The sequence below is a fragment of the Apis florea genome, unplaced genomic scaffold (assembly GCF_048593485.1).
Source record: "Apis florea isolate Af1SG1 unplaced genomic scaffold, ASM4859348v1 contig_37_pilon, whole genome shotgun sequence".
NCBI classification, from domain to species: Eukaryota; Metazoa; Arthropoda; class Insecta; order Hymenoptera; family Apidae; genus Apis; species Apis florea.
This window is the reverse complement of record NW_028256861.1, coordinates 2,456,966-2,480,413: the sequence shown is the minus strand read 5'-3', so window position 1 is coordinate 2,480,413 and position 23,448 is coordinate 2,456,966. Positions and strand designations below refer to the sequence as shown.

The 23,448-nt window shown below is 29.0% G+C and overlaps 1 protein-coding gene and 1 long non-coding RNA gene across 16 annotated transcripts in view; both read right to left on the bottom strand.

The window, feature by feature from the left end:
* Wdr62 (WD repeat domain 62) overlaps window positions 1–23,448 on the bottom strand; it is a 129,975-nt gene that overhangs the window by 39,494 nt on the left and 67,033 nt on the right. For 11 of the 15 annotated variants that reach the window (XR_015294747.1, XR_015294746.1, XR_015294745.1 and 8 more), the window contains exon 4: window positions 2,536–2,627. Coding sequence is in view for 3 of the 15 variants with exons in the window: in XM_086916079.1 (XP_086772205.1) it covers window positions 2,536–2,627 (92 nt within the window). In the remaining 12 variants the exon portion in view is untranslated. Of the gene's footprint in view, window positions 1–2,535; window positions 2,628–22,822; window positions 23,322–23,448 lie in introns of those variants that run through there. The other 4 variants (XR_015294751.1, XR_015294752.1, XR_015294749.1 and 1 more) reach the window with 3 other exon arrangements.
* LOC116415645 (uncharacterized) lies at window positions 9,194–12,659 on the bottom strand. Its single transcript, XR_004226273.2, has 2 exons — window positions 12,383–12,659; window positions 9,194–9,787 (listed from the first exon to the last, which is right to left on the bottom strand). It is a non-coding gene; the product is annotated as an uncharacterized LOC116415645 (long non-coding RNA).

Here is a 23,448-nt window from a genome sequence, read left to right as displayed (position 1 = left end):
TTCGGTAATATTCGGTAATATTCGGTAATATTCGTGAAATTGCCGCGTAATTATTGTCTCGTTCTCTTCCAGTCATTTCTTATTCATTTCGAATAGAACGAAGAATAGTATAGTGTGTGTTAAAATATAAAACGAAGCAAATCATTAATTGAACCAAGGACGCTCAAACTTGGAGAAACAAAAAGTGATGAGAAAAGCAATAAATCTAGGTCATATGCATGACGAAGCGTTTTGCAATTTCCAGCGACCAACGAACATCTTTATCGAACGTCTTGAACTGATATTGAGAATCGAGATAATCTCTCGTGTACCCGAGCGTTATGCAAAAGAATATCTTTCTTTCTTTCTTTTGTTCTCACGAATATTGACCGACTTTTAATTCGGCGGATTTATATACGGTTCCATTCTTTTCTATTCGAATACACCGATTCGTCGCACAACTCTTTAACACTTTTAAAATCGGAGATAGATTTATGACTTTCTGTCTTTATATTTACAGATATGTAATTTGTATGTGAATACTTTTCATTTTATCATTTTCTCTTTGATTCGAAAGATCAAACGTTTTATTAACGTCGTATTATTAAAAGACTGCTTTGTGTTCATTGTTTTTCGAAAGTAAAAGATTAATCTTTAGAATGTAAAATTAAAATCATAGATTTTCGAAAAATTTTTATTTTTATATCAAACAAAGAAAAACATTCAAATATAATATCAAAAAAAATTAAAAGAGGTTTTTCACAAAGTTCGAGAATTAAATAAGCACTCTTTATCTACAACCTTTGTTCGCGATACGTATTACAAATTTCCACGGTTTTGCGAGCATTGCCAAATACGAAGCCAGAATGTGTGTGCATGTATGAATAAATATATATATATATATGGTATTCTTACAATGTTTGTTTACATAAAGAAAAATATTTCACTGAGTGTGTACTTTGTGTTTTGCAAAAATTTTTTATTAATTTTATTAATTTTGAAAACTAAGCTTAAAGTACATTAAAAAATCCCTAGAAAAAATTGAAATCGAAAATATTTCAAGTTAATCTTGTAAATCCTATTTATCAATTGCAATTTAAATTACCAGTTGAGTCCTCGTTCACGTATGATTTCAAAGGCAAAAGTTACAAAAGTGAAGTGTAGAAAAAGATGCTTTGAAGGCGATAAGGTCTAAGTGTAACGGTTTATCGACGAGCGCAGCGCCACTCTCCCTTTTACCCGTTTCTGCGCCTCCTTAACCTAACAATTACTATAATTCCACAATCGATACCGGTCGTTACCGACGAATGATTTAATACTGCAACGAATCAGCCAGTAACGACGTGATCGAATCGAATCGATTGTTTCACGCGCAACCACTACAACTTCAATTAAAATCAACTTAACCTAACTTCGTCAGATTCAATTTTGTTTCACGTAACATCGCGATATTCGGAGAGCAAATAATCATGTGCGTCTTATTGATTGCGAAACGGATTGTAACAAGATGGCAAGATATTTTGAATCATTTCTTGAGAATCGAGAATTTATCCTAAGATGCAATAACAAATAAATAAGGAAATGCACATTTTTAATTAAATTAATTCTATGAATTAATATATCGTAAAAAATTTTATTTATATTTTTTTAATATAATATAGAGTTGAAATAACGTATACATTTATGTATCATTATTAATATTCTATACACTAGTACATAAGTATTAATTATTAAGTATTATCTGTTTTGCAAATGTTATAATCGAGTATTAATAATGAATCATACATGTCATGTATAAATGAATCATTAATCGATGCAAATATTCTCGCAACTATGTTTTCAATAATTTAATAATTAATTTATAAATTCATAAAAATTTATAAAAATTATTTGCGAGAATTATAAAAAAATAAATTATTATTATTTGCTGTAATAAAATTTGTCAATTTATTTTTCCATTGTAATTTGCGACAAATTATATAAAAACCGATATCTAAATTCGATATAGATAATAGTATGCATAGAACTAATTGATGAACAAATGTAAATAAAAATTATAAGCATAACAGACCGTGTAATAATGCCAATGTTTAATTATAGAAATTCTTTTAATTTTTATAATTTCTAAAAATTGGTATCGTGAGTTTCTGATTAAAAAAAAAAAATTTAAAGATATAAATCGAATAAGTTCATATTCACATTTACTTTATATTTGTTTATATATCTGTGATTAAAATTAATTATTGATAGAATAAAATAAAAACTTATCCGATTTATTTATACATATTTGGACTAAAATAAAAATTATTAAAATTTAAATTTTTACAATCACATTATACATTTCATTATATATTGTGTCTTTCTTAACTTCATAAATTTATTAAATCACATATGCACATAAATTTTATTAGAATTTAAGCAACCATTACTATAATTATTAATAATTTCTTTATAATTCCTCAATAATATTTTTACATTATAACGCATCATATGTTTTCATACTTACGAACGAATGTACGAATAAATTAATGAACGAAAACGAGATCTAAAACTTACCCGGCAGGATAGGCGACTAGCTCACTGGTCGCGTCGCAGTCCAGGGCTGCATTGCTCGACACGGTTACGCCGAGCACGCGTTCCAGCTTGATCTGAAACAGATCGAATACCAAATTCGAATTAAACGTTATCGAAAATTAAATATATCTCGAATATGTTTCTTAACAATCGCGATCGATTTCTATAAAATTTATATAAAATAAATTATATTTTCTAAGTTTAAAAATGGGCAAAAATGCGTTTCTGATTAATTAGTTCCTGCACGATAATTAAACACGCTTTATACTTGTTAACACGTACTTCGAAACAAGAGATTAAGAACTATTAATGAGCGTGATCAGTTAAACGGTCGTTGGACAGAGAATATATATGTGTGATTATAAATCATAGATATAATAGCGGTGTTTTATAATTTCTTGACAGTTTTGCGATTTACAATGCTTTTATAATTAATATACATTGCAGCCAGTAACGTAGTTTTACGCAAGACTGGGAAAAATAGATTTTTGAAGTAGATAATTATAAATGAGTATTTTTATTTTTTTAACTAATACAGGATATTGCAAATAAATTTTTTTTTATACATATATATTATGTATATGAAAATAGTAGTAATATACAGTAATACAAATAATGCAATATCTCCATTATCGAAAGATCCGTTATTTGAACATTGTTATCTACATGTATTTTCCTAGATAAATATTCACATTTTATTTATTTCTATATTATAGAACGAAAAGATATATCTAAAAAAACTTTTATAATTTATCATCTGTGTTTAAATCTGTATAATATAAAATATATATCCATATAATATATTGATAATTGAAGAAAAATATAAAATAACTAAGAAATTGAAATGTAACGAATGTGCCATCTATTTAAAAATTTAGTAAAAAAATATGTATAAAAATGTATGAAAATATTTCAATTATTTCAATTTATTTCTAACTCTCAATTCCTATTTTCAAAGTTAACGCGCAATTTTTGCAAAAAAATTTTCCCACTTCCTAACCTAACAAAAATCCTAGTTACTTTTAGGCTATCTAAAAATTGTACGAAGAGATGGCGCAGAGATCGATCGATGCATTCATCACGCGCTCAATCGAAGCGTGACCAATCCACAAAGAATTTGGATAGTCGAAGAGAAGGTCGTGAAAGAGAGAGAGAGGAAAAAAAAATAGAAAATTCACTTACTAAACTACCGGTGCATCGATCTGAAATGCCTCGCAAAGGCGGAGTTTGTTAATACAGCGTGCTTCCGTTTTTTTCACGGCTGTCGGCAGAAGTTGAGAGAAACTCGTCAGATCGATATCAGCAAGACGGCGCGGCGTAACGAGAATACTACACTCGACGTTCTCCATCGTCTGCTCGAGTTCTCGAACGAGATTCACTACACGTGACTATTCATTGCCAGTTTTATAGGCCACCAAATTATTTCGTGTAAAACTTGTTTTACTTCTACACAACATCACGAATAAAAAGATTTTCTTCCTCTGAATAATTTTAAAATAATCTTTGAATGGAAAATTTGATTATGATAATTTTTAATTCACAGCATTAAATTAAATTATATAAGTGATAAAATTCTAAGAAACTAATTTTAATTATTTATCGATAAATTTATTAATAGTTTTCGATATATCGATAATATCGCTAAAATGTTGTTAAAAGAAAGAAGTTCTTATTTTTTTCTTTTTTATCCAAGTTATCATTAAAAATATCGTTAACGGTTATCTATAATATCTATATTTTATTCAGATATTAAGTAAAAATATTATCCATAATTAAAACATTTTAAATATTAAGTGAAATACTATTTTCAAATAGTATACGGAGAATTTAAATTTTCTATTTGTGTTGACTTTATACTATTATATCAAATTTTCAATTTTTGTTTCAGATTTTATTGCATCATGGAAAAAATAATGTGGTAGTTGCGGCATCGTTGCATAATCAGAGTTATCTTGAAGAAAGATGATTCGAGAATCAGATTACTAGTATAATTAAGGGCAGTTAAACGCTATACTACTCTGCTTCCGTAACTCGAGAAAAACTCAATCCATGATTTAAACTTGATTTGCGACAAAAATTTGTATCCCTTTCCGCCTCGTCAGCTTTCAGCTTCATCAAGGATATGATTAGTCAGAAAGATTTATTTTTTGCAATATATATTTGAGTCACAAAAGAATTTATAGTAATTTTATTCTTTGCAATTATAACACGTTATAAATAATTATAAATGTTGTTGCAACAATATTCATATTTACAGAATATTTATCAACAATAGTGTACATGTTGTTGAACCATCGTAAATCGATCACTGCGGTGAAGAAAACAGTCGACGACGATCAGAATCAGCGATCGCGTCATAACGGCCCGAAGCGATCTTTACGCGAGTAATCGCACCGATCGTAGTAAATTTCCGTCACGGCGGAAGTTATGCGACTCGTATATGGTCCGTGAAGAATCGAGATCGGTGTAGGCAGAGAGAACGTGTGCTCATGTATCATGACTACACGGCCGCTAGAGCGACATTGATTCGTTACACGAACGATTAGTTCACCTCCGTGTGGGCGTCTAAACGATATTCAAAAATGTTCATTGCACAGAATCATCGATATAATAATGGACAGAATTGATTTGGTTCCTTACGGAAAGTACCGCGAAATCCAAGAAATCTTATTGATAAATCAATAACACCCGATATTATGTTAATATAACAATTTATTAATAAGTCTTTTTCAATTATTATAGAAAAAAAGTGTAACATGTAATTAAGCCACTTGCGTGATCGTCTTTCTCGCTCTCACTGCCGACTGTCGCGTCGCGTCGATCTACTCTTTCGGCTATTTTCGGCTATTTTCGGCTATTTTCGGATTCTCTGGGCGATCGTATCCCGATTCCTGACGGAATCTAACGAAGGACTTTGTCAGTTGAAATTAGTCTAATAAAGTATCAATACAAGTAACCAGTGTAAGCAATTTTCTCAATCTTATCTTTATCTTGCATTTTATAAAACGAAATTTATGTCCATTTTACATATAAAATATCATAAGATATCGTAAATGAAGATCTGAAAAGAAATTAAAAATTGTATAACAACATATCAGAAAAGTAAAATTATTAATGATATTGTTATAACTCTAATACAAAATCTGAATATGCAATCTAAGTTTATATAGTGGATGATTTTTGGACAAAACAAATAGAAATTAATTGAAACTTCTTATATTTACATTATAACTTAATTTTAAACTAAATAAAGCAAAATTAGAGAAGAAAATTATATTTATAAAATCTATAATATAATTTTACTTTGCCTCTTAAAGCATTAAAAGAGAAGATTGATTCAAGTTCCAGAGAAAGTATAAGTAATTATTCACGGGGTGAAAATCTTTCATTTATGAGCAGCTGATCGATCATCACAATGACCGGAGAAAATCACGTTAAAGTGACAGGTAGAAAGGGAAGACCGTGATTAAACAGAAAACGGTGAAATGGATGAAAACTTGACGGCATGTTTTCAGTAATTTAACAAACTCTCCACTCGTTTCATTATAATACTAATATAACGATGTTAATAGCGATGTTCACAGATCTCTCTCTCGAACCAAGAAACTCTTTTACATCACTTTTCACGGATAGAAAACTTTATTTCGAATCACTGACTCGAAAATCGAACATAAGATGGTTAATCTTTAATCCAAAGAATTTTCTATACAAACTTGTCTCGAAGCATATAAAAATTTTTTGACAAAATTAAAAAATTGAATAATTCACTTGCAATATGAATTTTTTATTTATAGATAGTTTTTATTTTAATTCAGTTATTATTTTAATATCCTAATATTTTGATTATAAATAAATCATAGTATTGAAATTATAAAGACACGTGTATATACATCTATTACTATTTTACATATATTCAAATATATTATACTTATACATTACATATATTTAATTCTCACATATTAAATGTATCTCCATTTTAATTCGTGTAATTTTTTTAAAATTATATCGATTGATTCGAGATTTTTAGAAACAAAAATAAGTTAAAGTAATATTTCTGTTAATAAAGATACATTGATACACGTGTTCTTAAATGCACAAAATAAAGACATGTTTGAAGGATCTCTCATTGGTCCTTGCATGTGACCAATCCGCGAGTTCCAACTTTCTCTCGATCGATTGCCAGTAGCGTATCCGAATTACTAAATTACTTAATAGACCACGGCCAATCTCGAGAGACGGAACAATTCGGAATGAAACAATGAGATCTCTCCTCTTCTTCCATCTATTGCTGAGAGAGAGAGACCTTGAACGGAAAGTTGGCTGAGGAATTACGTTGCGATACAATATACACATGGTACAATAGTTTCTATTTTAACTTGTGAATTTTTAATCAAATTTTTGCTTTTTTAGAATATATTGTTACCAATTCTTGGAAATAGAACTTTATAATGATTTTTAAGTGAAGAATGTTGAAGAATGCGAAATAAATTATTGAACGATCCTTTTGATCAAAGGATTTGATCCTTTATTATTTTAACTTGCACACATTTTTAATGATGGATATGATATCAACTTTTCTTATGATTTTCAAAAAAATTTTTTATTTGAAAATTCAGTATGTATATTTATATAATTATATAATATGTGTCAGAATTATTCGAACTAGTATAGGATTTTCGAAAAGAATCGAATCTTAAAACCATATATATTATATATTTACTATCAAATGTGAAAAACAGGAAAAATAATAAAAAAAGTTTCAAAATATAAACAGATATAAACATATCGATATCAATTTTTTCCAAAAGATGCTAATGCATATAATAAAAGCAATTATTAACGTGCAAATAAAATATTTTAAAATATAACGTTTATTCATAATAAGAAATATTTTTTTCATAATGGAGGAAAATATAGTACAGAATATTTTCCTTCATAATATATAAATATTTAAATTATTAAATTATTCTGTATTTATTTCATATCACATTAAGCATATTTTATATTCATATTATACTATTTTACATTTCAAAAATTACTACATTATAGTATTTTTGACAAATTTCTCATTGCATTTGATCAAAAACTTTGCTGGAACTAATGTTCTCTGTATCCGAATGGCAAAATAATGTTTTTCCATAACAATTTTCGCAATAATTACAACAATTAACGAATTTATATTAATTATTTATGAAATTTATTTACAAACAACACAATATTCTTACGAAGAGCAGAGAACACATTCACTCTGCTCTGTGTCCATGACTTCGTTAAATCAATATTTTGGCATATCAATGGTAACTGATATTTCCTATAAATTTATATACATCTATAGGGGAACAGAGATCGTCGATCCCTTTCGAAAACTATCTCGTTAATCGACCTACACTGTGTCGATTGGTCCATGGAAATCGTAACGCGCCGGATGTGGGCACGAGAATGCGCGTGCCACGGATTTTCTGTCTATGTACATCTATGGTCGTTGTACGGAAGGTTTCGCAACGAGCCGTTTCACAGAACACGGGCTGGAAAACGCGTGCCAGTGTCGTAAGGTGTGCCAGAGAAACCAGCTGTGTACACGGATGCCATAAAACGACCACGAGATCGTCTAAGGATCTTGTACCCGATGATGGTTATAAATTATATCTATCCTGTCGACCTTTCTCTTTTCTCATCGATTATTTAATTTCCGGCAGCTCGCTGAATTTGCACTTGCACATCGATCAAATATATTAAAATAGTAAAAGAATTGAAATTACTTTTTTTTTTTAATATTATTTTTTAATTTTAAATATTAATTCGAAATTAATGAATATAAATAATAATATAAAGTAAATATAAATGTATATATAAAGTGAGAAAAGATTCGAGAATAATATTTTTAAAATATCCAACGAAGGTTGGATTCTTGATTCTTATTTTCGCATGTAGCTTGACTCGAGCTCCGAGTTTGTTTACATTTTTTGCTGAACGTAGAAAAGGATAGTGAACGAAAGAGAAAGAAAATCGAAAGTTGAAGTAATGAAAAAAAACCGTAAGACAACCCTAATGCAAAGTTAAAATTTTGTTATTTTTGTTTCTTTTTTTTTTTTTTTTTTCATTAAATTTTTACGATTTGTAAGATTTTTCTGATTAAAATAAAACCAAATACGATATAATTTGGATTGTATTTAATTATTTAATTATTTCAGATTATTGTTATTAATTATTAATTAAAGATGCAAATATGACATTATATCATGTTTTCAATTTAATCAAAAAAAAAACAAAAATAAAAAATATTTTGATTAAAATCTTTTATTTGGTAATATTTAACGAGACATTCTATTAAATTTTTGAATTCTATGAAAAACACAATGATGATTCCACTTGATACATATAATATTTGATAGAAAGAATATGATTGTTGATATTGATCTGAAATTAGAAATTCTTAAATGATGTATTTTATGTACCATGTATACAAGCTGCATTGTATATATAATTTGAATAATGTATTTTATGAAATTTCAATAAATTTAAAAAATGTCAATATCATAAAATTACTATTGTCAAAAACCAATTAAAGATATTATTATTATTTTTTTTTTAATCGTATAATGTACAAAAGATAGGAACAAGATACAATTGAGAAGATCAATTTTAATATTAAAATTTAATCAATTAATATAAATAATATACTAAATAAATTAAACTTTTCAAATTTTAATCTAATTAAAATCTTTATATAAGTTAATTGATAAAAAATATTAAAAAATATTAAATTCTTATACATATATGATACCTTGCTACACAAATTTTTGAATTTTATTTTCAGCCGGTACACATTTATTAGTACAAAAGATTGAGAATCGCTGACCTAAGCCGATTTAGAGCACAATTTAACACAAATGCGATCGTTCCTTTCCATCGAAATGCAAATAAGGATTGCGCTCGTCGATGATTGATCGCTCGATGACCGGATATCGCGCGGAAAGTCTCTTATCTTCGTCGTTCGCGATTAACAATCGAATAAACCTGCGGTTCTTGTGGAACCGGTTGGCGACGCTTTTAGCGATGATACAGTCGACGTCCTTGCGCGAGAAGCACCGTCGCGTTAATGTTAACCGAGTTTTTGCGCGTTTCCTCCTTACTTTTTATCGTCTCGGCCATCTCTCGTAGCAAGACCCTTTTCGTCCGAGATACATATATTTCTACTGGCTTGTATTTCGTAAATATCGAACGAAAGGGAAACCTAGGGTAGAAAGTAATGCCGTTAATTTTTCGATGACGTCGAGGTATATAATAATAAGGAACAATGGCAACAGTGCATCAATATATCGATGTAAATACATATATTAGATCGATATATCGTAACTATCGATAATTTTTCGATTATAATCTAACTCTTATCTGAAGTTACATCCAATAAATAATTAAATACGATATAATTTAGCTTTTTTGTAATGTTTTTAATAAATAAATAAATGTTAAGTTATTTTAAAATAGAATATAATGAAATCGAAACAACGAGTGTACATGTATAATTGAGGCAATTTCGGATTTATTAAATTTAACGATCTCACGAATTCCATGGCTCATCCAAAATAATTTTAATATTAATTAATATTTTTAATATCATATAATATATAATTGTTTATCGGATAAAGCAGAATAAAAATAATTGTTAAATTTTAATTGATTGATATTACAAAATGTATCGATCAATGAGCATTGCACAAAAATTTGATTATAGATAAAATTATCGATAATATCGGAATACTATTCAATATCGTATTATAACGTTTATTTATTCCGAAACGTGTCGTTAAGTATCTAAAGAATATAGATTGCGTTAAAGTCCATTGCAAAATGCGGCATTGCGCGCTCCGCGCAAGGACGAACGGATAAACAACTCGTTCGTGCCCTATGTGTGTATGTAAACGATAATCGGTTCTCCTTAAGGCGTTTCTTAAGAGACACGAACGTGTATTCCGCTCGTTCGATATATTCGCGTCTCTACTTTATCCTCCTTCCACGAAAACATGATATAGCATGCTGACCACGTTCCAAGCTTATAAACGCCAGCTCGTTCATCCGAAAATATATATACATATATATATGTTCGGTTGGCAAGGAAATCAGGTCCAAGTAATCGATAGCCGATCAAAAATCGAGAAATTGTCAATAGAGAAAAAAAGGAGAAAATGATACAGGCTATTCTTGGCAACCAGGATACTGTGAATTCAACTGAGCGAAAAAGAAGATATATGCGAAGAGCGTGAAAGATGGAGGATTGATAAGTTTTATTCGACAATTTATTTTATTGGACACGCTCATTTCTAAGTGATAACAAATGTTGTATATTAGGAATTGCGACCATCTGTGTTAAATTATCGATAATATTAAACGAAACTTTTGTTTATTCAAAGTTGTCAGAGGTTTAACGATACTTTATTGAATTTTCGAAATGTTTTAAATATGATATTTGAGAATATCAACATGAATAAAAGCGATCTACGTAAACTTAATAAAAATCATTTTTATTCGTTAACAATATCTTAACAATGTATTATCGATATACCGACATTGTTAAAATCAATGAAATGAATGAAATTGAAAAAAGATGTCGATAATCTTCAAATTAGTTCTTCGAATAATTGATTTTAACATTTCTCCTAAAATGAAAGATTCCAAAATTTATAATTGGACACGATTCACAATAATATCATTGTTGCTGATCATTAATCAGAGATTTTTTTAGAAATTGACGCAATGTTATAATATAATGAAATATAATAAAAAGAGGAAATATAAGTTGAAATTAATTTTCAAAAATTTTTTGTAACAAACCGAATTACCATAGCGATGTAATTGCTCTTGCTCTCACTTGTTCGATTTCAAACACAATTTCGATTTATTCTATTACATTCTATTATGGATATTTTTATTTAAATTAATATAATAATTTTATTTTTTACATGACTATCTCTTTATATACTTTAATTTATATTTTAATTATTTAAATTTTATATATAAATAAAAAATATTATATATACGCATATAACATTACATGTATTTTTATTCACAATGTATAAATGATGTTAAATATACTAGAACCTACTAAGTTAAAAAAATTACTTTTATCACTAATACATCACATAATGTTAACCAATTTACGAATCATCGAATTATTATGGAAATTTCCTGTCCTCAGTTTTTTCCTTGTTCTCAACGTAAATATAATACAAATATATTATGTGGTCAAATTATTCTTGCGGATACAATAGTGGCTCGATAATAAACGCAACAGCATCAGGAAACAATCGAACGTCTTTTTTATTTCACTCGGAATGATTGTTTCGTTTTCTCGTTAAGAAGTGAACGAAGTAAAAATGCGATAACGTCTATAATTCCCAGAACTTCTTATTTCCCTTGTTAGCAAACGCAACGTGGTCCCAATATGAGTCTGTTATTAAAGTACTATTGTAGTTTAAATTTTATGATCATACACCATTTATAGTTGGCGTGCAGCGATAATTTAGTCGTTTCAAGCGAAACAATATGTCTCACGATCTTTTAAAAGAGCAATAAATTAATGTCAAATTAAAAAAGCGTTTCAAAAATTAAAATATCTTCGAAATATATATATATTTAATTTGATATCGATTTGTCACTTTTTTTAAAGAGATCGTAAAATATTCTATTTTATTATACATACAGAGGCACTATTACATATGCTTGTGGTTAGTCTTCAATCAAGAGTTCGTATCAAATAAATAGTACAACTAAATAACCGCGAAAAAATGAAACGTCAACTTCCCGAAAAATAAAAAAAAATAATTCTTACGCGATCCAGCATTCTTTTCCACAGAGTTTCCTCGAAACAAACGAAACGTTAATCTAGAAGGGAGTCCATCGCAAGACGCGGGAGCAATGGCGAGTGACGAACTGACGAGAAAAAAGAAAAAGACAAACATGCGTACGAGACGTAATTTGCGAGACTAACAGCGAGCGTCACCCTGAAGACGGCAATAGTTGCTGCATCGCGATACACTGATGACGTAATCTACGACCAAGGTCTCTCTCATATAATACGAAGCCTTACGTAACATCAACAGGGTTCGTCGCGATTCACTGAATGAAAAGAGCCGACATACTCGCGATCTCGATCTTATATACATATACGATCGTCCACGCGCCACGCGTACTTTTTCAATGGTAAAGCCGATCCTTATCGACGGAGAAACGATGATGCCCGAAAACGAACGAAAATGTCCGAAGTTGTAGAAAGACAGGGAATAATCGAAATGGATAAAAATGAAAAGTTATATTAGAAAGCTGATATATTTGAATGATATTTTATTTAATAAAATGAATACCATTTATTATTTACATTCGAATTCGGTATAAAATATTAGTATAAGCATAATGGAACATGATTATGTTTTATTTCTCTTGTTCATTTATTTCTTAGACATTGAAGATAAATTGAGTTTTTTATATGTTGTATCAAACATTATTTATTTGAAATACTATTACTATTATTCGAAATATCGTTTTTCATGAAAAATAAATACTACTTCAAGGAAAAAGTATTCTATTATGAAATCGAAAATTGAAAATTTAAAAAATTTACTTTCCGTCAATTCCGCTTAAAAGTTAAGTTATTTGCATAAAGTTCGTTAATCCTATATTTTACATTGTAAATTGCTTCGAATTCTCTTTTGTTTTCGAAATAATGAGATATAATTTTTGTTGTGAAGAAATGCAAATTTTAGTTTCGCTCGAGTACTTAATCGTAAAATGCAAATCCATTTGTTCTATCAAGTTGAAGATTATACTTTTACAAAAAGAAAAAGAATATATGAAAATATACAAGATGTAGTCACACTTAAATTTTTTTTCAACGAATGGAAAACTCAAGTCGAATAAATAAGAAGAAATCGTTTTCTACGATGACGTGTGATTCGTCGAGTACAAGTCGTGGCAGGGATAATGCTTGTATATACGCAAAACATTTTTCGAAGGACGCAACTAATCTCGCTTTAACGATAAATATTTAGTTTTAAGCAAAAACCAATTATTATTTTGATAATTTACTGTTTTGTTACCTCGTGTCATGAATATAAATTTATTTATTAATTAAATAATATAATAAATAATTTATTGAAAAAGACTAATACATTCTTATTATTCTTATAAACATAACCTAAAATCTTCGAACAGATATATGATTTTTCTTTTTAAATTAATTATTGCAATACTGTTTGCAGAAAATACTGTTTCTTAGAATTAATAAATATTTATATCTCTTTAAGATTATTTATTATAAATTTCTATTATAGAAAAGAAAAAATGAAGAAAGATTTTGAAGGCTAAAATTTTACATCTATTATTCTTTTAATTGTTAATTTTTATTTGAAGAAAATAAAGATAGGATGATTTCGACGATAATTGATTTTCAAATAACATGAAAAATAAGAATAATAATTTATTGCACGATCCATGAAAAATTTTATTATACAAAAGAGAAAACATTATGTGTATAAAATATGATGATTCTAATTTATTTCTTTTTAAGAAATTTGAATATAATCGAATATCCATATTGTTAACTATATAATAAAAATTCTATAACTATTCATAAAATCGAATCAACTTATAAAACAATGGAATCGAAATTTAATCTGGATATGGCTCGATCAAAGCTCGGTGTTCTCTTTTCAGCTCATTGAACGAAAAAGAAAGAGAATCGAGAGATAAAATAAACGTGTCATACGTGTTTCGTGTCTAGGGGAGTTTCCCTAATGATAGAGATGAATGTGACTTGCTCTATAGTAGATCATCAGTTATTCAGCTTTTATTATACATTATGATGTTGATACATTCGTGAAACATCTTTTTTAATTAATACAACTAATTAATTATAATTTATTAACGAACATCTTATTTTTTTCACCTCTAAACAAATATAAAAATTGATAGATAGAAATATTGATTGAGATTTATTTTTTAAGTCATAAGCAATTGAAGTTTGCTTTCCTCTCTATCTCACTTTATCATAATACAAATTCCAATTACTTATTACAATTAATTTAATGAATAAATCTGAATCGATATTTTTATCGTACATCGATTCTTCAAAAATATATTAAAATGTATATATATATTGTTTCACAGGATTTAATTGTATTTTTAAGCTATTGTAATTTTTTTAAATTGTGTGGATAATGGATTTTTCTCATATGATAAATAAATGAATATTGAATAAATCATTATTCCAATAAAACGAAAATACAAAAAATACATTAGCACTTAAATGTTATTCAAAATGAATGAAAATTGCAAATGCAAAATTATTGATAAAAATCCTCGATACCAGAACAAAGATTGTGGTAAATAATTTTCAAAAATATCTGGTATTTAGCATGTTTACATGGAGAAATAGACGGTGAAGGCTGATTTCAAGAATAAGGTTATTCGCGATAAATATTTATCGTTGTTTTAAATAATGAAATGGAAGGTTAATTAATTTGCTACGCGCGTACCGAACTTCCATGAGATTGCGATTCAAGTAATCTTCAAGTCGGATTGAAATGTATTTCAAGAGTGTGTCAACACAATATTATTTTTTTTAGTAAATATACATAGAATGAATCAAATATTATTAGAATTAATATTTTAAAAATCAATTATTTACTTTTTTCAAGATATTTTAGACTAGTTTTTTTTTTTTTTTACTTTAAAAATAATCACTAGTTGTTAAAAATAGAAAATATAGTATCAAATCATAAAAAAATATATTATCAATATTCTGAACTATTCTTTTCATGCATATGATCACTGGTCAAATATAATATAATATAAATAAATAAATAAATATATTTTATTAATTTCCATTATTTTAAAATACGTTTTCAACATTCTGATATATACATATATAGGATATATATTTACGTATATACAATACATATATTAAATATTATATATTTTTTAAGAGTTTTATTTAAATTAGAATTTGATATATTAAATTATGTATGAAATTAAGATTAAATTGAGCTTAGAATCTTAAAGAACATTAGTTCTATCTATTCAAATTCTTGGATTTGCGAAGCATATATTCAAAGAGCTTAAAAAAAAAAAAAAACGTTCAAACACCAACAAAATATGTATATATACCGACTGAAACGCATGCTCGATCGGTATCGGTCGACTTTTCTGAGCCAAGAATAATATTCTAACCGATATATCTGTCGAATGAGCGCGATGAACGCGATATCCTCTCAGTGAAGAAGATTGTTCTCAAAAAAAGAATCGGGAAAAGGAACAATCTATGGGAAAAGATCTGGCAGATAAAGCGTTCACACTTATACGTGGTGTGTCTTACGAACGAGGAACTGCCGTCTCGGATATTCCACTCCCGCGGCGGAACCTATCATCGAGTTATTTCACCAAAGGTGGCGCGCTTGTTAATGACCTTCTTTCCGCAAGTCGATTGGGCCTCGTTTGTTCGAGAAGGAACAGATATTGACGGTACACATTTGGACTGCTATGCTCGCCGCTAATATAAATTTCGCAATGGGAATAAATGTCTAGGCCTATTTTTATCCTATTTCATCGAATGGAAAGTTGTTCTCTGATGTAACAATGCTGAATCGAAAGGTGATAATGGCCGTTTCGAATCGGAAGAATTTAGATGGATGTATGGAAGAGAATAGGCTTCCGGGATTGTTATTACGTAGCGGGAACACTAACACGGGATTGTTGTTTGCTCGTTAACAACACGTAGAAAAGAGGATAAATATATGAGATATTTTCTTTTTATTTTTTTATTTACGGAGGATTTATTTTATGGAACAGTTATAAACTAAGATTAAACATTTGCTTAAATTTGATTATAGTTCGATGATGTATCCGAATTAATTCGTTCTAAAATCTCATTTATTATAATAACATTTATTTGTTACAATGTATTTTGGTTATATATTATATACGTATTATTAAAAATATAATTCGTTTCGTTTTATAATTTTAATAACTATATTATGTAAATTCTATTCTACAATAAAATCGTAATAAGCTTGATAAGCATTTCTTATTCTTAACATGTTTTTTTTTGAACGAACGAATTGAATCGTTTTATTATTTATTATCTTATTTATTATTTCATAAATTTTGTAACTATATTAACTATATTTATATATATCATTGTACAAGAACTTACATTTTTTTTTTACTTCGTTAATTTTTTGAAAATTACACAAAATGAATCAAAATAAATTCTACAAAAAATTTCACAAAAAAATATAAACAAGTCATTCGGAAAGATCGTGACAATTTTTATTTTATTTACCAATTCGGTTAAACAGGATAAATTTCCTTTTATATTAATATTTCTGCAATTATACGTATTATACATATTATAATCGAGAAAATGATCACGATTATTTTACGTAATATCAAAACAATCTGCCACCGATTCGGAAGCCAGGTGTAAAGAATTGAAAACAAAGCCAAAGCAGACAACACGGAAAAGGTTGCGAGTCACAGAGGGGTTCGATGTTGCATGCACACACGCGTTGCCATAGCAGTTCGATCTAACGGGCTATTACGAGTTTCGTGCAAGACCGTTTTTCCCCTCGCATGTCTCGTTCTCGTCGCGTCGCGGCGTGTAAGCCACACCCTGGTACAGTTATACCACATCGGCGAAGAATAAGAATAAGCTTGCAAGAACGCATGTCTAAGACGGCCTGAAAAGGTGCACTAAGGTGCGCAGCAAACAAGATTGGTTAAACGAACACCAGACGCGGAAATTTACGCGTGCTTCGAAGATAACCAGTTCGGTTAGTTATCTCGATGTACCGATCGATTTATTTCGACTACTACCAATCGGAACAAGACAGATTGCGTTGCAACTTAATACGATCTATGTAACATTGGCTTTTTTTTTTCCTCTCTCCTAACCGTTCCAAAGTTTTCATATCACGGGTAATTACTATGTTAATATTTGTGATATCATCTAACACAAGTGATTGATTGAATAATATACGCTTGCATCTCCGTCGAAACGAGTACATTACATCGCTATTAATTGGGTTGGGAACTAATTATAATTATCTAATTATGTTTTAAATTGCCAACAAAAGAATCTGGAACTGGACATTTTACTTATTCATGATCGTTTCTCTGTTGAGCAAGGATAGTAAATTGTCATCATTTATAATTCCAACTTGCCATTATTACGAGGGTATAACTGTATCCGAGAAGAGCTCGAATATAACGAATACGTATCGTAACCGAAAGTTCCCGAACGATGCAAGCGCGTTTCACGATCTCGCCCGATCTCGTCCGAATTTTTCCGAAGTTCAAATTCCCGAATAGCATTGTATATAATTACTGAACGTATAATGAATAAAATATTTGAAAAACAAAATTCTTTCAACTTTGAATTTTGAATTTCCCGTAACTCGACGAGTATTTCACGAAAGTATTTACGTAAATATAAACCAATGAATTAAGAATCGATTTAATCGCTAACAATTAATACAAAATGTTTAAAGAATCATTTGCGCGAAATTAATCAATGTGGAAATAAGTTGCGACTTATAATGCTAAAAGAATAGAAATACAATCAATAGTTATGAAAATATGTGCTACGACCGATAATGCCAGCATTGTGGGACTATGCCGTAATGGTTTTAGTTTATTTTATAGAATCCTGTATGGAGTGCGATAATCTTGACGACCGAGTGTAAACTATATAAGCGAGCTATACGTTTTTCAACCCGTATTAAATATATTGCGAATTCGTCTATTTTAGTCCCGCTTTTTATTCGCAAAATAATTAAAGTTCCTACAACGATTTTTGTAATTATAATCTATAATCGTCTATTGTTTACAACGAGGTCAAGTTATTATAAGAATTTCACGTGGAAAACGTGTATGTAAATTAGATTAGAAGATTAATGTTATTAGCTCGTTGCAATTCGAATGTTGCAAAAATGATAAATCGAATAGCGATAATACTTTGATTAAACTTTCAAAATAACGTATGAAATACTAATATCAGTCATCTTTTGATTTGTGATACTTTCGAAACTTTTATTCCAAACCATTTGGAATTTTATTCTAAAACAGCTTATACTCAAATAAGTTAATACTAAATCTTAATAACTTTGATGCTCGATACCTCTAATTAATATATCAATTTATATCAGGTCTTTTATCGATGACAGATTAATTATTTATTTAAAGATGAAAATAGTTTATAGTCAAAAATGATCCAGTACTGTTATTCCACTATCCGCTGTTCAACTGTTAATATATAGCGCTAAGTTCGAATTTTTCAATAATTTTTAAAATATTTATAATTTATAATACTACGTCTTTATCGTTTATTTATCGTCAGAAAGTTAATATACATTATAACAATATTTCGATTTCACCGTACCAATTTTAGCAGTTAAAAAGCTTAAAATAGGAAAGTGATGGAGCTTGAAAGTTCGAAGTTGCGTGCGCGTCCGATAAATGGATGTGTTGCACGACATAAAGATAAAGAACAAGTAGAAAAAGGTATCGTAACCAGGACAGGTATATTTTGTGTTATTCCAATGTTCTCGTTGCTTGTGAAAAGAACTATCGTGGAAAGTATACCATGTATTATTTTTTAATAAATATAACTCGTTTCGAAAAATAATTTATGATCCATAAATTAATAATAGATTAAACCTTCCTGTAAAATATATAAATCGACAATTATTAAATAATTGTTAATAATTGTTTCACGAGCATCTATAAACTTTTTCTTACACGATAGTCTCATTTTTCTAACCTCACTTTACTTGTAGAAACACGTCCATGAATTTTAAATAGATACATCTAGGATACTTTTTATGTTAGGATCATATTTTTAATTATTGCTTAAAAAAGTTATTAATTAATCTGTATTGAAATGAGCATTTAGAAATAGATACAAATTTTGGTTTTAACTACGCTTCGTGATTATCAAGCGTCGATTTGAATACAGTTTCGGTAAAATCGGAGAGGCGCAATTGAATGGTTCTCTTTTGCGGAATGGAAATAGCAATTAACCGGGTGAATCGGTGGAAAGGCGCGGAATAGAAATTTTTTCAACGTGTATGAATAGACGCGGAACTGCGAGATGGATGCAAATCGCTGGCTGCTTTAAGCTGATATTAATGCGCTATCACGCCGCTTTTCAATGGAACGTGCTTTTTAACCTTTAGCATACCAAGGTGAGATGATTGGCGTTCTCTATCAAGCGAAATCTTTTCAATCGCCCTTTTTCCTACTTCCGCTAATTTTTATTCTTTTAGAAATTTAAAAATTCATTCTTTGGATTCTAATTTTAAAGATTAGCAAAATATTCTCAAATTTTTTTATTAAATCCATTATGAACACACTTTTATTGCAAGTATATATCACACATTGCACGGACAGTTGTTATTAATGGCACACTTTTGAAAAAATTGTGGAGAACTATTTTTACTCAGTCGCCAAAAATTAAAAATTATGGAAAATATATAGAAAAAATTACCAATGAAAAATATTTATTAGAATTTTTGAACTCCATTCCGATAAAGAATTAACACAACATCAAACGACAATAATTATTTCTGAATCCATAAATATTCAACTAAAGTCCATCATTGAAAGGAATGTTCGTAACCTAACCTCTACAAAACGATCCAACTTATAATCTAAAATATAAAATAACTTAAAATTTTAATCTAATTAGTTAGACACGACGAACAACGGGGGAATCGCAATTAATACACGATTGTCAGTGGTAAGAATATACGAATATCGTTGTAGAAGAGGCCATATGCGCGTCTACGCTTTAATATAGGTCTTTCGTTATCACGGAATAATTAGACACGTGGCATATTGTGCCGTAGTTAATTGGATCGCCATTAAACAAACCCATCCCCTTTCACAGCGCGTGTTTTTTTTTTTTATACGGTTATACTTTCTTTGATATTTCGAACGTATATATGGAAAATGTCGTTGGTATTTTTAAAAATTTATATTTTTGAATAAATAAAAAAAAAAAAATGAAAAAATTAATGATAAAAATAACTAGAAAAATTATATTTCTCTTCAACGCATTTGCATTTGTTTTCTAATTTTTAATGAAAGAAAAGAAAATTTTTAAAAATTTTGTACGTGATTTTATTAACTCATTTGTCTTACAAAAAATGAATAAATTAACATTAATGATGTTTATTATCCGTTATTAAGAATTTAAAAAAAAGAAAGTGGACAAATCGTGTAAAATTGTATTAAAATTACGTTTATATATTATTATTATTATTATTATTATAAAAATCGAATATCCTATAAACTTTTTAGTTGCAAAATTTCTAATATAAAAATCCATTATTATCATTATAATTGATATCGTTTACAAATTAGGCTACCAATTAAAAAAGATAAAACGAAAATTTTAATCAAAACGAAATATTTTCAAGAAAGTCGGCAATAAAACTTCAAAAATTATAACATCGAAAAAAAAAAAATTTATCAGCAATACGTTAATTCACATCTACAATTCCATTCCATTCTACTGAAATACATTTATTAAATCGCGGACAACAATTAAAATTTTCATTAATAGCACATCGAAGCGTCTTATTAAAATTATTATTAATCAGTTCTTGCATTAACTTATTCTTTCGTATCATTTTCGATTTGTGCGCGTTGTGCAATTTTTGTTCACAACGATAAACAGTTGCTAAAGAGAATAAATTTTTTAACTCATTCGCAACCACGTGTTACGTATGATAAATACAACAATGCTCCGTTAATTCGTCGGTGCAGGATCGCGCAATGAGAATCGAGAATACGACGGTTTTACTGATTCGTGAAAAATATTTTTTATGAAATAAAAAAGGAATGCTCATGTTTTATACTTGAGGGTAAAATTCGCTAAAAATGATTCTCAAGAGTTATTTTTCGCTAATTAATAACGAAATGAATATCTAATCATTGTTAATATAGCGTTACGCTCGTGAAAAATATTTTTGAAGTTTTATTCTTAAATAATTCATCCGAATAATACAACGTAGATTAGAGATATCGAATTATGCAAAACGCGATTAAGTTGATTAATTTGCCTCGCAAGCGTTAACCGCGAATGAATTCCGATAATCGAGCAATAAGCATCACTTTACGCCTGATTATTGCACAATCGCGATCTGGTGCAAGGTGGGCTTACTTGTTAACTCCGAGAGCATGAATGGACGCCAGAAAACGGCATATTATCCACGATCTTCGTTCAGAAGTGCACACGCGTTTACGTAATCCCGCTATGTTTCGATTAAAATGCGGCTATCTTGTTATACAGCCCCTGACGTAACAAGATCGCAGTACCATCTTGTACCTTGCAACTTTTCGAGACGTTAATATTTCAACAAATAGTTCGATAGTAAATTAATTTTTATGTTGGTTCATTATGAGGGCAAAAAAAAAAAAAAATATCGTATCAGATTTTTCTTACGATTATGGATCTGTTAATTGTGTAACTTTATTTTAAAAAATAAACGTTGTTTCCGCGTGAGTAATTAAAGTTAAGAGCAATTTTTTGCAAAAGAAAGAAAAAAAAATGCAAATGCATAGAGGAATATAGGTTATAACTGGATTTCTCTAAGATAAGAGTTATCCTATACAGCCAACGCATGGTGTCGAGTTAACCTCAAAATAATAATTTAAAGAAATTATAAAAAATTCTGAATAATTTGATTGTTCGTATTAAGAGAAATTAATATTCAATTAGATATTAAATTATATTTACAATCTTTATATTATCTTATCTAATTTTTCATTGCATGCAATATATCAAATGTAAATATTTGATATATTTAATAAATTACTTTATGTAGACCAAAACCGAGTATTTAGAGCAAAACTGAATAGTCGGTTTGCATTATATACTTATTGGTTATATAGTATATATTTATATGTTTGATTTTGTTTTATATTCTCATAAATGAATAAATAAATATAGATAAAAATTTTAACAACTTCAACCAAATAGTAATTACATATTTATTACGGAAAAATACCGGTGAAATTACGCTAGAATAAAATTATGAGAAATTCCTACGTTTGTTTAATCAACACCTTAGTTAATCTTCTCCCGACATATAAGAAAGAAGACGCGTGAATAGAAAGAAAGGATTGCAAATATTGAACAGGTGGCACTTGTGACGGCAAGATGGCGGTGGGTAGGCGCGAGAAAAAATAATTTCGAGTGCGATATACATACGTCGTAGGCTGGAATATTCTCCTTGTCCCGCATCGCGGGTGAACTGTTTTTTGTTGTTATCAGAGACATTTTTTCCAATAGAATATCGCCTGTTTTCCAACTATTTTCCTCCTACGAGCACGTTCTTGTCCAAGGCGTGTTTGCGTATCGCCTTTCTCGGTCACCGCGTGTTTATGGGTTCTTGCATTTCTTGTCGTTTTTGTCTTGTCCTCGATCACTATGACGAATCACAGCAATTATTTTATCACTTTATAATCGTTTAAAGTTCGTTACGAAACACAAATTGCTTTCCGGGCAACGATCGCATGATTCCTAATTAATAAACAAACGCAAGTTGGAAAATTTCATTTAATGATCAGAGTTTATTCGATCGTCGATTTCACTATCTTCCTAAGACGGAGAGATTCTTGCTGATATTTATTGAACACGAGACAAAGACACGAGTGACAAGCAAATACTTGTTCGAAACATTTATATGGTTGCTCTAAACGTGTGTAAATTAGCCATGTCTAAGTCAACTGGCGTGCGTGACAATGATTTTGAACGTTATAAACGCGCGAATGTTGTTCAAATCACCTTCAACGCTTGAGACGACGCAATGTGAAGAATTGCCAATATAATTGTCA